General features: G+C 47.6%; 1 protein-coding gene across 1 annotated transcript in view; it reads right to left on the bottom strand.

Moving 5' to 3' along the window:
* PTCH1 (patched 1) overlaps nt 1-16,527 on the bottom strand; it is a 65,080-nt gene that overhangs the window by 8,172 nt on the left and 40,381 nt on the right. Inside the window, 6 exon segments of the mRNA XM_017871508.1 lie at nt 1,835-1,977; nt 4,614-4,751; nt 6,269-6,549; nt 7,855-8,038; nt 10,074-10,216; nt 15,326-15,635. Coding sequence (XP_017726997.1) covers nt 1,835-1,977; nt 4,614-4,751; nt 6,269-6,549; nt 7,855-8,038; nt 10,074-10,216; nt 15,326-15,635 — 1,199 coding nt within the window.

Genomic DNA, 16,527 nt, shown 5'->3' with positions numbered 1-16,527 from the left:
ACCTTAAGCTACACAGAGGGATATGGGGGGTCCCCATTATTTGCTGTTGTGCAAATGGCACTTACGGGGTGCTTGTTATATTTGTGTTAAATGAGAAAGTAAATATGCAAAAGAAACTCTACTTGACATTGGGCTTTTATATCATAGCGGTAACACGTTAGTGCCTGAAAAAGTGGATACTAAGAACAAAGGAAAAGCTAAAATCAAACTAAGAACTAAAATAAATAAAACATAGACCAAAACATTTAACTCAGTTGGGCAACTATCTATTTGGTATTGGCAAACAGGAATTTAGGAACTGGCTTACTGGCTTAGCAGTAGTTTGTGCTGAGAAGTCTAGCTCCATGGACACTGCAGGGAGGTAGCTGGAGATGCAGACCCAGCCCTCACCCCGCCCCCGCCCCCTGCCCCCCGAAATCAGCCCTGCACTTAGCCTCAGACGATTCCTCAGCACATCGGTGTTTGAAGCACTGGTCTACAGAGATTCCACTTCACCATCACTCTATGCAAAAACCGCAACAAGCAAGCTTGGCACTCATTCTAGGAAGGCAGCCTCCACGATGCCAAACTGCCCAGTGGGCTTTGCCACAGGCCAACCAATGGACTCATCTTTCTCCCGTAATAAAACTTTGGCTAAAACTTCTAGTTGAAACCTTCTTCTTTTTACTCGAAGATGAGAAGCCTATCTCTCTCTCTGATGCACACACCACCTCGCAGTACTGAAGCGTGCCAAACAAACCCATCATTTCTCACATCTGGTTGTGCCCTGTCATGGTTCTAATCCTGGACTATCTTTTACTTATTGGTGATTCTGGCCTCAGTGCTCCAGAAAGTAGCAGGGTTCCGTCCGAGAGCAGCTCCGTCACAAAGCTATGGAGGCCGCTCAGAACAGCAAGCGTTTCCTCCTCTGCAGTTCTCGAATTCTTTTCAAAAGGAAAACTCACTCTTCTTTTATATTTCACAAAGTCATATTCTTAATTACATCAACTGGAAATGACTTGCCTTGAGATCCAAACTAGGCTTAGATTCCCAAGAGTTGACACCAAAGTCCACTGCTAAACGCTTCCTAATTGTGGGGACTCGAATATGAAATCTGGGCACATCATTTTCACTTCTTAGAAGAATAAAGTCAGGTGACAAATTTAGGTATTTTTAAGCTTTCCTTTCCACAGTTTGAAGGAGACGGAGCACAGGTCAAATCTGGCATCTCTTTCTACCGATGTTTCTAACCCGAGACACCAATAACGGGCCCCCTATTGGGTGATCCTTCGGCTTCAAGCTGTGGAACTGTCCTTGCTGCCAGTCCCAAACGCTTTATCTTCTGTTTCCAAGATATTCCCCAAGACAGCTCTAGAAGAGAGCTTGTCTTCACACCTCTGAGTATCTCTAAGTTAACCAATTCAAAAGAAAGCAGAGTCACAATGACGAGATGCTGCAATCTACCAGATACAGAAGGAAAGAAGCAACCAAGATCGCCTGAGCTAATGACAAGGATTTTTTTTTTTTTGATACAGAGTCTCGCTCTGTCGCCCAGGCTGGAGTACAGTGGTGCGATCTCGGCTCACTGCAAGCTCCGCCTCCCGGGTTCAAGCCGTTCTCTGCCTCAGCCTCCCGAGTAGCTGGGATTATAGGCACCTGCCACCACGCCTGGCTAATTTTTGTATTTTGAGTAGAGATGGGGTTTCACTATCTTGGCCAGGCTGATCTTGAACTCCTGACCTTGTGATCTACCCACCTCAACCTCCCAAAGTGCTGGGATTACAGACATGAGCCACTGCACCCGGCCCAATAACAACGATTTTTAAAACATGTCTCCTTGCACACGCCTGCTTACCTGACAATGAAGTCGAACTCAGATCCCGCAAGCATCAGCACTCCCAGGAGAGTGGACACGGCCCCGTCCAGGACGGGCGCAAACATGTGCTCCAGGGCAAGCACAGCCCTGCGGTTCTTGTCACCGATGGCCGTCAGAAAGGCCTGTGCAAGGAGGATGTTCACAAGATCAGGTTCCTGGACTTCACATGGTAAGTGCTCAGCTCTGTCCTAAGTGCGACAAGCTCTCAGAACTGCTCACGCTTTGCTGTTTCAGCTGCTAGAACGTGTAACCAGAGTGGCTCAACTAGCTGCATCTAGACTTAAACTATGATGACCTCTTCATGACACTGGGTCATATTTGGTGTTGACATAAATCTTGAACACAGTAAAACCAAAACTATATAAAATGGACAGAAATGTCCCCTTCTTTTCACTGCTACTCACCCCTAAGTTTCCCCCCCTTTAATGATCTCACCCCACTCACACGTGAGACCTCCAATTCCCACAGCAACAGGATTCTGGCTAATGCACTGGATGGCCAAGAGCTTAGCTCAGTGTCCCAAGTCATTGGGTGCTACACACACGTCCTCACGATCATGCAGAGGTGAGACCTTCTGTCGCTGTTGCAGGCTGTGTTTGTAGTACACCTAAGCACTATGAGAGTATTGCAAGAAATACACAGGACCAGACATTTGAATCGAGCCCTTTCGAATGCTGTGTGGACACATCCCTGTCTCTCCTGCAGTCCTAAAGCTCTTCCAGGCCCGGAATGCTGTTGATACTTAATGGGAACTTTGCAGAGTAAATTCTGGAAGATCAGACTGTTGGCCTGAACGTGTGACCCCTGCAGGGAGTGTTAAGCCTGGCACAAGTTCTCTCTCTGAAGTTCAGGCTGTTCTGGGTTATGCCGAGAGGAGAGGGCTGGGTGTCTTTGGCAGGATGCGTTTCTACACCTTACCTACCTGCAGAAGGACTGAGACAGTCGTTCTCCTTAACAGATGAAAAAATACCAATATACAAAGGTGTGCTAAGAGTTTTCATACTTTTCTCTCAAGCAGGTTCTACTCTTTCAGAGTTGGTAAAGACATTAGGGTCAATATGGCTGCCTTCTGCTCTTGGCAGAAGGCACCAATGGGGTTTTCAGCCATGCTGCCTTACGTCATATTTGGGCCATGAGGCCATAAGGGCCAAGTTGTGATGACCCTGTCACACGCTGCTTCTGTGTTACCAAGACAGCAAATGAACGGGAACCCACTGATTTCCTGAAGACATCCATGGAAGAAGAGACTTCTTCACACCTTATTCCACCATTTTACAAACCTCAAAAGAGCAGTAACTGGCAACTCTAAATGCAGTTTCACAGGGAGGATGAGAATACTGAAAATGACTTGGACTCGAGGTCCTAGAGTTTAGAGACTGTAGTGAGCATTTCCATGGTAAAAATCTGCTCTGGAGACCTGTTTGCCATGCTAGCTTCCAAACAAGGTGGTTTCCACTTGCATCAGAATAAAATAATTTGTGGATTCTTAACTCACAGGCAAATTTATCTCCCTTTTGAAGAACTGTGTTAGAATTGTGGGTTTTCTAAACTCTAGGCTGGCACTCTTCTTTTTTTAAAAATAGTCCCTCCTCCCAGCTCAAAGGAAGAAAATAATTTGAGCAGCCTCGAAATTTAGAGAATACTGTTTCTGTATTATTGGCTTTTTATGATACACTGTAAAAAAATGGGATAACTTCAACAAAGCATTCCTTCCAAAACACAAAAGTTTACAATCTCTCAATTGTATCATAATAGCCCTGGAAAGACTGCAGAAGGCACAAGGCTGTGGCCTGTGTGGAGACATGCATGTGCCATGTGCTGAGCCCAAAGGGAACCCACGCTGGAGATTGCAAAAGCAATGGCGGAAATGACTTGGTCCAAGCCCAGCGCTGGCTTCCTAGCTAGGGTATTTCGCACGTCAGTATTTAATAGGTGAAGGCATTTATTGATTGAATGCCTACTGATAACCCCAAATTCTTAGGCTCTAATCTGCAGATGGAACATGATTTACACAGTTGTGAGGGTTTGGATAATTCTTTCATAAAAGTATACAACAGATTTATCTCCTGGGCTAAAGATTCCTTCTGAAGTTTAATTACCTCCAACAAAGCATTCACAGGGCAAGGCATAGACAAAGAGAGGGGAAAAAAATGTCTGTTGAAAGCAACACTGGTTCTCTTACTTTCTGCTGTCATGAATGCAGAGGCTGGGAGGTCTGAGGAGCTGGGTGGGCTTAGGGAGAGGAGCCAGTTCCCCGGGGCTGAACAATGGAGCCTCCACTCCTAAGCCCGAGGGTACTTCCTTGGCTGCCAGCTCACCTCACCCTCAATGATGCCATCCCCAAGCCTGTGAGCATGGTCTCATTTTATCCCCACTGCTCCTGGTGTGTTTAAACCTCTGTGTATGCCCACCCACACACTCACCGCATGATCTGCCTTACGAACAAACGCCACAGTGTCAGGAATCACGGGGGTGTAATGACAGTCAACGTCAGGTGAGCACGGCCCTCCCAGGCCCACTCCAACACACCAACCCTGCACTGCCTACGGCTGACAGGGCCCACAGCCATGTACCTTCCGCACCCCTCTCCTCAGCCTCCCTTGAGGGAAAGGAATCCAGAAACCTCACAGGCTCTCCTAGGGGCCCTGTGCCGAGGCCTCTTCCCTGCCATGCACAGGGAGACTGCCAAGGTTCCCACTTGGAAACAAACAGAGCCGTTGTTTTTTCACAAAGTTTCTGCTTCAAACGTCTCCCATACCAAAGCAACGTGAACGGTGAACTCCACTCCTATGCCAACAGAAGCGATCAGGATGACCACGGGCACGGCGCTGAGCTTGATTCCGATGAGGCCCATCATGCCAAAGAGCTCGACCGTCATCAGTGCCAGGACCATCACCTGGAGCAGGGCACACAGTGGTCAGTGGGCGGGCAGGTCACCCTCTGGGGCTGCCCACAAGGGAGGCCGCCAGAGGCCTAAGGTGTCCTCGGTTCAAATCAACATAATGAACGGACTGACTTGCTTTAACTCTGGACACCACCTTTACTGCCTAATTCATCTACCCGCTTTGAAGGGAGACAGCAAAAAACACACAGAACAACTCCACCAGAGCAATCCACGAGGAATCACACAAGCATGGACGCACCACTCGGCTATGAATTTCGCCTAGATTACAACAAGATCCATCTCTCCTCCTGCTTGGGTCTCAGCCGTCAGAAACCATCCGTGAACCCATCATTAAGTATTTGGTTGCCTCACTCTCCATTCTAAAGAAAGCGGATGGGATGGGGTGAATAAAAGTTCTTGCAGGTCAAAGTAGTTTTGCTTTTGTGGGCGAACCTGCAGGTTAAGTGAAGATGATCTGGGGGCCAGGGAAGCGGGCAGGTCGTCATCAGCTGACGCGTGTCAGGTTACAGGACCCCTGCACTTTGAAGAGCTGGGGACAGCTGGGGTGGATTGAGCCAATTGTTAAATCCAAGGAAAAGCTTCTTGCCTTTCATCTTCCTTGTAAAAATTTGTGGGGAAATGGAAATGAAATCTGTGATTTAGATTTGGGGTTTCCTGGTCCAAAGGGGAGAAGATACAAATGAACAACGAGTTACCAGATGGAAGAGAAGGAGGAAAACGATCTTTCTTTTCTGGGGGTGGGCGGTGGGCAGCGGTGGCGGGAGGGGAAGGAATGATGAGAGATGGACAACATCAATTGCTAAGTGCCATGAAAACTCTCACAGACTAAACATTTACCTTTTAACGTACCTGCTGCACAGACTCATGGTGCAGACACAAAATCTGGCCTCTGTTTTTATAATTTTGGCATTTTAAAGGCTACACCATAGTTCACAGAATTTAAACACTGCCACGGTTTTATTGGACTTTACATGAAACTTACGTCAAATCTGAGAGTATTTTGGAGAAGGAGATGCCAAAAAACAGGCTCGTAATGTTAGTTTATCATTTTCCCCCAGGACTTAAAACACACAAAATCATGTTCTCCATATATCACTGTCCTGACTTCTCTGATTGTCCCTCCATGTTAAATGTAGAAGAACTTGCTATGTTATTATTAGGCCTGGATGAGGTCACAGAATGACACTTTTCAGTTAAAGAAAAAATGAGCTAGGCTTTGAGTGCTTTGATTTAATAAATGCTCAGAGTTGTGATGGAAAGTGCGCTTTAAAAAGTCCCTATCTTTCCACAAAAATCTTCAAGCTACGGGAGAGGGGACCTAAGAATGAGGCCATTAGAGGTTCCACCTTAACCATGGACCTCACCACCTCCAGTAGAATAAATATATTACGGATGATGCAAGCTATACCCTCCTCCAGAGGCCCAGACATAAACCAAACTTCCCGGCTGCAGAAAGAGCTATGCTGAAAGGAATTTGACTTCCACAAAGCCCCTTATAATACACTCACAATGATCCCGGCCGTCCAGGGGTTCAGAAGGAAGATGGCGCACACGAGGAACGTGCAGGCCAGCACCACGCTGATGAACAGCAGTAGCCAGTGGCGGAGGCCGATGTACTGCTCCCAGAAGAGGAAGGGGTAGCCGTTGGGGTAACTGGACAGCCCCAGGCTCGTATAGTTGCTGCAAATGGTCCTTACTTTTTCAATCGCCTCCACAAAGTCTGAGGTGTCCCGCAAGCCGTTGAGGTAGAAAGGGAACTGGGCATACTCGATGGGCTCTGCTGCCGGGACTGGACAGAGAAGGGCACAGGTTAGGAGCAGCCCAGGGGAGAGGAGCATCGCAGTTTCAATGGAAAGAGAGAAGAACTTTGCATGAAAGCTTACTGACTGCTCTTCTACATGATACAAAGGACAAACAATCCTCATCACAGCCTCCAGGCCTTTACAATCTTCCCGTTTGGTTTAAAAATGTTTACCTCTGTGATCCGGGTGTTTTTTAACATTCAATTTTAATCTTCCAGCAGTCATTCTTTCTGAAGGGTCTGAAAACTCCAGGCTTACATTTTGGGAACATTTTTTGTTCTCTTGACACACATGAAAATACCGAGTTCACGCAGTTTGATTCAATCACCTCCAAGAGCAAAGTAACTCTGGAGTCCTGCTTTCCTGAGAAAAATGCTTAACTTATCCTTTTGGTGACTGAACAAACTTAAACCTTGTATGCTTCTTTTCTAATGCAATGCTAAGTCTTCAGCAACAGGGGAAGAAATCCTTACACAACAAGCATTTAGTTACTGCCGTTGTGTGTTCCAGACCCTCTGGGGTCATTCAGTTGACTTGCTAAACATGATTTGCCCTATTATAATCTCAACTATAAATTTTCATTAAGACAAGCCTTGGCTGCCTGCCACAGGGCTCTGGGGTTTAGATCCCGGGAAGCACTACTTGCTGAGTCTCCAGCCATGTTTGCAAGGGGACCCGTCTTCTCTCTCACATCCTCCCTGGGCCCGGTATCCAAAGCATACGCTACTAATGTCTCCACCAGAAATGCAAATGAAATCCACACAGAACCACCTTTCAAACTCTGGGCTGAGAGGTGAAAGGAAGAGGACACTGTTGTATACAGACTTCTCCGCTCCAGTTTAAACAGCTTTGACAGAGTGCAGGTGCTTGGTGGCTTATAGGAATGACCCGATGTGCCAAAAATCCCTTCAACACCAGAGTTGACAAAGTGAAGATAAACATATAATCCTCAGCGATAAAACTCTGCAATAGTAAAATAACACTCAACGTGGAGGCGTCCCCGGTGTTCACATGGAACAGCTGGCATGCGAGAGCAATGCCTAATGAGCGTCTTAGCATCGAAGCTACGCACGGAGACAAGACGCTTATTTCCCAACGTGACAGAGTGTGGGGTGGTATCCCATTACACATCCTTGTCTGTCTCCCGGAGTTTTAAACGAGAAGAAATTGATTGTTCTGTTTACACTTTTGAACCCTGGGTAGCATCAACGGACGAAGGCTGTTGCTGAGTTTGGAGAACCAGGGAAGGCACCTCTGTAAGCTCCCAGCACCCCCGATAAAACACTACTTACTTCTCAGCCTTGTTTCAGGCATGTAGTCGGCTTTGTCGTGGACCCATTCCGGTCGGTGCGGCCGGATGTTGGCCTGGGAGGCAGCATACGCGACAGGGTCATTGCTGACCCAAGCCGTCAGGTAGATGTAGAAAGCGCTGGGATTAATGATGCCATCTGCATCCACCAGACGCTGTTTAGTCAACTACAAAAATGGGAAGAACAGAGGCCTTTGAGAATGGGGTTGGGGTAAACACACTTCTGCCTTGAGAGCACAGAAGCCGAGCTTCGCACCAGCATCACAACAAAGGATAGAATGCCCACTGTTGAAAGTGTCGAAAATCCCATCAGAACACCTTTGATTTCTTTCAATGTGCACTTATCAGAGGATGCAATCACTGGCGTGTTTACAACAAACACAGTTCTGCAGATGGCCCAGGAATTGGCTGAACCAATTAAATCTGAATGCTAAAAGACCGTCTGCAGCCAAGGCAGAGAATGAACAATCTGGAGAAACATATTTATAGGAGGGGAAGGGGGAGAAACCTGGCAAGAGTCCCCATGCACGTCTGTGTGCAGTTAACCTCTGTTGTTAACACTGAAGGAAATGCCGCCCAGTAAATGGAGGAGAGCTATAAAAATAAAACAACATCTGTATAAATGTTGCTAACACTAGCCTCCTATGACCTGTGGGTTCAAAAAATGTCCAGCGTCAGAAAGTGCAAGGGACGAGTGTACACCCTCAGCCTCGCAGGGGGATCTTGTTCCCGGAGGTCGCTGGACTCGGCAGGCCGCGGTGTCTGCGTGGCCAAATGTGCTCCCTCTGCAGGAGGGCTGGTGGGTTTCGCTGAGGTGGGGAGCTCTGTGGGACTCAGTATGTGTATGTATATTTTATATACATAGAAAAATTCTGTTTCCTGTTTATTTTAGATTCAGGCCTCGTTCCTCACTTTGGGTCTTTTAAAACAAAATGAAAACACCAGTGACAGCAGCTCCCAGAGAAGGAGTGAAGGAAAAAGGAGCAGGGAGAGAGTGAGAGAACTAGATTTCGGGAATCTGGATTCAATTAATCCACAGGATATGTAACAACTGTACGTCCTCAACACATCCCTGGAATCACACAGCGCAGCCCGTGGCCTCCATGCATGAGGCACGCCTTTCTCCCTCCCGGGAGGAGGAGGTGATATCCGGGGGCCCGGCCCAATCCTGTTTGTCCCACAGTGTCCCTGGGCACCTCCCTGGTGTCTCTGAGGCAGACTCTTCTGCCCGCATCCTTGGGAAACGTGACTGTCTGCTGCCTGCTGCTGTGAGCTCAGAGTTCCATACTCCTGAACAACTCTGAACAATGTACTTTGTAAATCTGTCACCTTGCATGCCAGCAAAACAGGGGAGACGATAAACAGAGCTGCTGAGAAGATCATTAGTATGACGGTTTTCTGCCTGAAGGTGAAGCAAGCAAGCTACAAAGAGCAGAGGGAAGAGGCTCTGAGGAAGCTGAAGCAGCCCTAGCCCGGGCCCTGTGCAACGGGAAGAGTCCAACACACTCCTGCACACGCTTGCGGAACCAAAAGGGGTATGCTGGGAACCGAACGGCAGGAAGAAGATGCAGACACAGGTGGAGAATATGATTCCCAAACAGACACAGTTACTACTGCAGGAGTGAGCAGAATGGCGTGGCCACTCCAACTCCAAGGGTGCACGTTTCCGTTTGCTTCACTCATCACAGAGCGATCTGTCTACTCCTGGGGCCAGGGCCACCCAGAGATCTCAAATGTAACAAACCCTCCTATCCTGCTATCACCTCTCCAATCTCCTAACCCACCCACCTACCCCAAATTCTGCTCATCCAAATGACCGCTACCCAAGAAACCCATCTTTCCAAGCTTGTCTTCATGGTACTGAGTCCTAGAACTGAAAGAATCACACGCTGCTGCGTTTCCAACATTGGAAAGAGCCTGCACTCCCTCGGCTGCACTTCATTCTGACCATCGCTCTGGCGGTAGGAACACGCCTGTCCCATTTGACAGATGAGGAAAGCGAGGCGCACTGGCTGGCCTGAGGTCACACAATTAGCTGGTGGGAGGAGGTGAAGTAGAGTGACCCAGTATTCCTTCTACCAGCTCCCAGTGCCTCAGGTCTCCAGAGAGCACAGGGTGGGGTCACATGCTGTGAAGTGGCCTCCACCAGGGCAGCGGCCCCGCAGCCCTGGACGCGCCCTCAGTGCGCAGCAGCGGCAGTACCTGGCTGATGTCGACGGGCTTATCGCGGCTGCCGGTTTGCACCAGGAGTTTGTAGGCAAGGACTCCATCGTCTGATCCGTTCTTGTAATTGTTTGGCATGATTTTCCCGGTTTCCCAGTCACTGTCAAATGCATCCTGAAGTCCTAGAAATGGCAAATGATTGTAACACATTATAACTCGCAGCCAGAAGGACCCTGGTCCTAACGGGGTGGGCTGAGGAGAGTGAGCAGGGCAGGGGGCTCTCAGACGTCCATCAGAAACACACGCTCTGTGTTCCACATCCACTTTGACTGACAGCACTGGACTTTCATGAATGAACTGCAGCTGCTGCCAGCCACTGCTGAAAAGGGGGAAGGAGATGATCTGTTTCTGTGAAACAAATACTCATATTTTATCTTAAGAAAAACCGCTCTCCTCCTTTCGCCCCATGACAATTACAAAAGAAGGCAAGAGTGCGGCGGAGACACCCCCAGGGTCATTCACCGTTTCGTGCCACTCGGGGTGCTAAGTCATGGGTTCTTCAACACACCCAGAAATCCCACGCGGAGGGGAAAAGCATACTCAAACTCCCAACTTCAAACAGCAGCTCAGCTGCTTCTGGAGCCCAGGGTGAGCGAACACGATTCTGTCAATTTGTTCCATCTGTTCGACTTGTGGAGCTAACACAAGCTGTGGGATCCGCTGCCAGGTTGTGTAAAGATCACAGCCAATACCTATTCACTCTCGACTGCTCTCTTCCTCTCTGCCACCCTTCCTCAGGAGAGGGGGTGGAGGAGAAGGAAGGGAAGGCACTCATGTGCGTGCAGGGAAATACCTCACAGGGTAAATTTGGATCCGATTGAGAACAGGAAGCCACAGGCCAATACAAGGAGGCTCTGTGAGAACAGATGACAAACCACAAGCCGGGGAGGGGGAGGAAAGAGCTTTCTGGGCCTGGGGGATGGGCGAGCCCGCCAGTCCACCACACACAGCTGCGCTTGGCCTCGGTAATCAAAACCATCATTACAGACCTGACGGTTTGGCTACAGCTGTAAAGAGATAAGCGTGTTGGAAGAGAAAACAGGGCCCCGGTGACCCGGCCTTAGGGTCTGAGCGCCGGCTGGTGCGCACGCTCTCCGGGACACCCCCACCCCTCACCCACCCCTGCCCCTCCCAGCCACCTCCCAAGTAGAACTCCCAACCCCAGCAGCTCAGGAAACCACAGCTTTTGAACAAGCTGTACATGTATGGGTTGGACACGGCTAGCAAGAAGGGAGAAGGGTTTATTTCATTTCAGGACATGCCTTGGATGACTTCAAAGGCTTCAAAAAAAAATCTGGTTGCGTTAGTGCTCAGAATGGTTAAGCTCTTGGGGTCTGAAGTGGGGGGATGGCGGGGAGCACAGGCCCCCTTCTGTCTCTCTGAGAAGTGAAACTCTCCTTCTGACACTACTGGCTAGAGGAACAATTTGGGGATGCAGTAGGCTTGGTGGTGAAGGGAGGCCGTGTCGGGGTTAGCGTGGAGGGGAGACGGGACTGGAGACGACAGGGTGGGCCGCGTACCTCCCAGACACACGGGTTTTCACAGGGAGGCACGCACACACACACACACGGCACCCAGCAGATGTTCTTACTAGAAAGCCCTTTCTTCCTGTTTTTGAAAAAAAACGAACAGGAGAAGAAAAATTACTGCTCCTCCTTTCCCCTCACCTCAAAAAGGGAGACCTCATCTGTTTTCCTCGCTGTCACAGTTTTCATGACATTACGGCGCGTCCTGGGCTTTAAGTCCCTCTCCCTTAACCGGCTAATCCTGAAGACAGGCTCACGCTTGGTGAGTGTGGGGCAGCGCTGGGCATCACAGCAACCAAGGGACAGCCCCGTTACAGTTAGTCACTCCGGCTTCACACGTGGAGGAACTGAGGCTTGGGGAGGGGAGCCTGGAGAAGGCCACCCAGCAGGGGAGTGTTGGACGGAGCTCAAACCCAGGCAGCCAGTCAGCAGAGGCAGATGGAGCCACTCACTGGCCTACAGTGCCGGGACACACCGTGGTACCCAAAGATGTGTCAAAGGCAGGAGTAAGACAAGCAGATTCAACTCCAGCATCAACAACATCTGGTGGCAAACAGGGTCCCCAAAATCTGAGGGCGGTTTTACAACATTCACACACAAAGACTTTTGGGACACCCGAGGGTGAAACAAAGGAAGAAAGAACCTATTTGGGGAAGTCGGCCTTGTTGGAAACTGGATTCAACTCAGAATCCACACTGCTGGTCCCTTAGGTGCCATTCACTCTACTGGGGGTTCAAAGATGAATATGAAACAGTGATCGACTTTATGGAACAGTTAAGTTCTTTCCCCATTACTACAGTATTTTCTGACGAATCACCAAAAAGCTCAAGTAACAACGGGCTGGCCTAAGCACATGTACCAGGTCCGACCCTGGACACAAGACAACGGATAAGGTTGGGTTTCCACTGCTCCTTAGCCAGTGATTCATATTCCAACGCACACACACTCTAGAAAACTGTGACATTTTACTTATTTTACAGCAAATCTTAACATGTCAGCTAGAAGTTCTCCCCTGATGAATACCTTGTGCCAGTAATTATTTTCTAGTGTAAAGTTCTGGCCTAAAGGAATAACCCCGATTGCCCATTTTCCTTCAGCTATGGAACCCCAGAAGTAAAATGTTAATCACAATTTTGTTTGCATAATCCAGCGTGAGATAAAAAGGAACACATTTGCACATGATTCGAGGCATGGTTTTGATCTGACTCTGCCTTGTTTGCATGTATGTTTTAAGATGTGACACGTGGGACAGTTTTGAAATTAACCATTATATAGTTTTTGGAGTAAAACAAATCAAAGATAAACTTTTGGAATGTTGATAAAGACCAATGAGATAACATGGTTTTAATGGGAATTCCATTAAAAACCAATGAGGCTCCCACCATTTGAAAACCACATAAAAATGTCAGCAAGGAAAGCTGACTCAAGGCTAACTGTTTCCTTGGAGAAAACGTTCAAAGACCACATCAACCACTCAACAGGCCCGAAAAACGTGTAGGCAGCAAAGGGCTCCAGTGTCTGGTCATTCTGTGTTGAGTGCTCTAGTGGACCTTGTAAGAGTCAATCATGGAGTCCCAGGGCTGCCTGGGATCCTGATTGCTTAGCACCAATGGATCTCACTTGGTCTAGGTGTATGCCGTTCACATAGCAATCAAAACATGATTCCAATGCACCTTAAAAAAGAAATCTCAAGTCTAGCTGCTTTACATCTATAAAGGAAGAAACGTATAGAGATGATCTACAATGCTCTATAAAAAGGTTAACCCCCTGCACGGCCTTAAGACAATCCCCTTTTACCCTCTTCCCAATCTTTGCCTAGCATGCCACACTCCAGAGCAGTGGCCAAAGACACTGAAATATACTCTACAATAACCCTCCTCTGCACAGAGACTGGCAGAGCATAGCAGATCTCTTTGTTATCTGTGGCAAGTTATTTGCATGTCTTTGGTCAATGCAGGGAAAATGAAAAGCAGGGACTCTCTCCACTGTCTCTCTTTTAACTCATTATCCCGAAAACCATTGCTTTCTAAACTAAATGTGAAAAATAAAGCTTGGAATAAATTCACGTTTGTCTCAGGAGGCTGTTAATAAATAATAATCATGGCATGTTCTCTTTACCTTCCTCCAAAAGGAAAGTCAAACTGGGTATACATGTAGGCACAAAGTTCTGGTAAACACAAGTCAAGGCCAGAAGCTAGCTGTATGGAACTATCCTCCACCAACCTCAAGTTGTTGACCATTTCCTGCAAACTCTCAGGGAAACTGGCTGCTGAGTCTTTACATACAAGTGTATTGACTTCAAACCAAAAAAGACACTTACATCTGTGTTTAAACAAGCCTAATTAAGTGGGAAATTAAGACAATCATTTGGATAATCTAAGCCAAAAAATGTTGGGGGCCATAATGATTTGGTACTCCAGTAAAAGCGTTTTTGCTTGAATTGGGTGGATAATTATCCTGATTCTCTACTTGGCTTTGCATGTGTCAACGCAGAATAAATGAACAGATGCTCTTGAAATCACTGCATACATTTATATGCAGTTGGTCAGGAGAAAATTTAGACTTTTTTTTCCCTCCAGCTGATGAATATTTCCTAGAAACATTTCTAAGAGCGAAGAAACCAATAAAAGCACTTTATTTTTTATTTATTTTTTGAGATGGGGTCTTGCTCTTGTCGCCCAGGCTGGAGTGTAATGGTGCAATCTAGGCTCACTGCAACCTCCACCTCCCAGGTTCAAGTGATTCTCCTGCCGCAGTCTCCTGAGTAGCTGGTATTACAGGCACCCAGCACCACGCCCAGCTAATTTTTGTATTTTTAGTAGAGATGGGGTTTCACCATGTTGGCCACGCTGGTCTTGAACTCCTGACCTCAGGTGATCTGCCCACCTTGGCATCCCAAAGTGCTGGGATTTACAGGTGTGAGCCACCGCACCCCACAAAGAAAGGCATTTTAAAGCAGAATTTGATTATTTATAAAATAATGTGAAATGTGATTAAGCATTTATAACTTTACTTCATGTACCAAATCAAGAAATGGTCAAAATGAACCCAACCGTATACTATGGAGCCTGGGTAACAGTGTGCAGGTTCATCAGCTGTAACGAATACACCCCTCTGCTGCGGGACGTTTATAGTGGGGGGCTGTGCATGGGTGAGGAAGGGGGACATGGGCCATCTCGGCACCTTCTGCTCAATTTTCCTGGAAACCTGAAACTACTCTAAAAACAAAGTCAATTAGAAATAGACAAATAACTTTTTAAAGGATGGTCAAAATATGGAGTTTAAGACTATGTCCACTGCTTATCTAGCGTTTCCTGGTGCAGTAAGCTATAATTTGGCAATCAGTCTGGTAATCCCAGGCACACTTTGATTTCATGTGGTCACCAAACTAGTCACCATCTATCTAAGAGGAAAGCACCAGAAGCCTCGGCTCCACGTGTTACATGCTCCGCTTTTCCTAATGTGCATTTGTACCTTCCCACAGAAGCTCGTCTGAATTATCTGCATCATTTTACAGGGAAAAGCCAGAGCTGGGAGGCTGCTGCAGAAACAGTCCAGGTAAGACTCTTGAGCAACTCTTATAAGCCCATGAAACATGTCAGTGTTACATTCTAATCTAACACTTTCATAATCAGGACAAAGGAACCTGTTGAAGCTGAACATGCAAAAGACCAAAAGGACCAAAGCCCTCCCACAGCGTCTTACCTTGAAGCCAGTCTCTGAAGTAGTGCAGCCACATTTTGGGAAGCTGTTTGTTTTCTTCTAACATGACATACTTCACGTTACTGAAACTCCTGTGAAGGTCGTAAAGTAAGTGCTGGATATTCGGGTAGTCTGCTTTCTGGGTGACTATATACATGTTGTAGAAAGAAAAGTATTTGAACTGTGCAGCAATAAAGTCATATTCTCTGGTTTCCCGAGGTACAATGTCCGTAAGGTCCAGCCCGTCTCTCACTCGGGTAGTCCCATAAAGGCTGACCCCCAGCAAGCCCAGAAAAAGGAAGATCACCACTACCTGGAACAGAAGAGGTACAAGATCAGACAGATCCCAGGGAGCACCACTGACTCTGCCTGGACAAAGAGAAGCTGTCTAGTTAATACCTTGTTTTTACCACCACACTTGACCTGATTTAGCTTGTAGGGGTTGTTCTCCCATAGGAAAAAGAACAAAATCATAGTAATCACATTTTTGTTATTCATATATATATATATATATACACACACACACATATATATACATATATATTTTTTTTTGGTGAGACAGTCTTGTGCTGCCCAGGCTAGAGTGCAGTGGTGCCATCTCGGTTCACTGTAACCTCCACCTCCCAGGTTCAAGCAATTCTCCTGCCTCAGCCTCCTGAGTAGCTGGGATTACAGGTGTGCACCACCACACCTGGCTATTTTTTTTGTATTTTTAGTAGAGATGCGGATTCACCATGTTGGCCAGGCTGGTCTTGAACTCCTGACCTCAGGTGATCCACCTGCCTCGGCCTCCCAAAGTGCTGGGATTGCAGGCGTGAGCCACCACGCCCAGCCTTGTTTTGTTATTTATCTGAGTTGGGATCTCACTTTGTTTCCCAGGATGGAGTGCAGTGGCATGATCAGGGCTCACTGTTGCCTCCAACTCCTGGGCTCAAGTGATCCTCCTGTCTCAGCTGCCCAAGTAGCTAGGACTACAGGTACACAGCACCATGCCTTTTTTTTCCCTCTCTCTCTTTTGAGACAGGGTCTCACTCTCTCACCCAGGCTGGAATGAAGTGGCACCATCACGGTTCACTGTAGCCTTGACTCCCCGGGCTCAGGGATCTTCCCACTTCAGCCTCCTAAGCAGCTGGGACTATAGGCAGAGCACCATGCCCTGGCAATTTTTTGTAGAGATGGAGTTTCACCACGTTGCCTGGGCTGGT

The sequence above is a fragment of the Rhinopithecus bieti genome, unplaced genomic scaffold (genome assembly GCF_001698545.2).
Source record: "Rhinopithecus bieti isolate Rb0 unplaced genomic scaffold, ASM169854v2 scaffold_6063, whole genome shotgun sequence".
In the NCBI taxonomy this organism is placed as follows: Eukaryota; Metazoa; Chordata; class Mammalia; order Primates; family Cercopithecidae; genus Rhinopithecus; species Rhinopithecus bieti.
The sequence above is the reverse complement of the archived record's forward strand: the minus strand, read 5'-3'. Positions and strand labels throughout refer to the sequence as shown.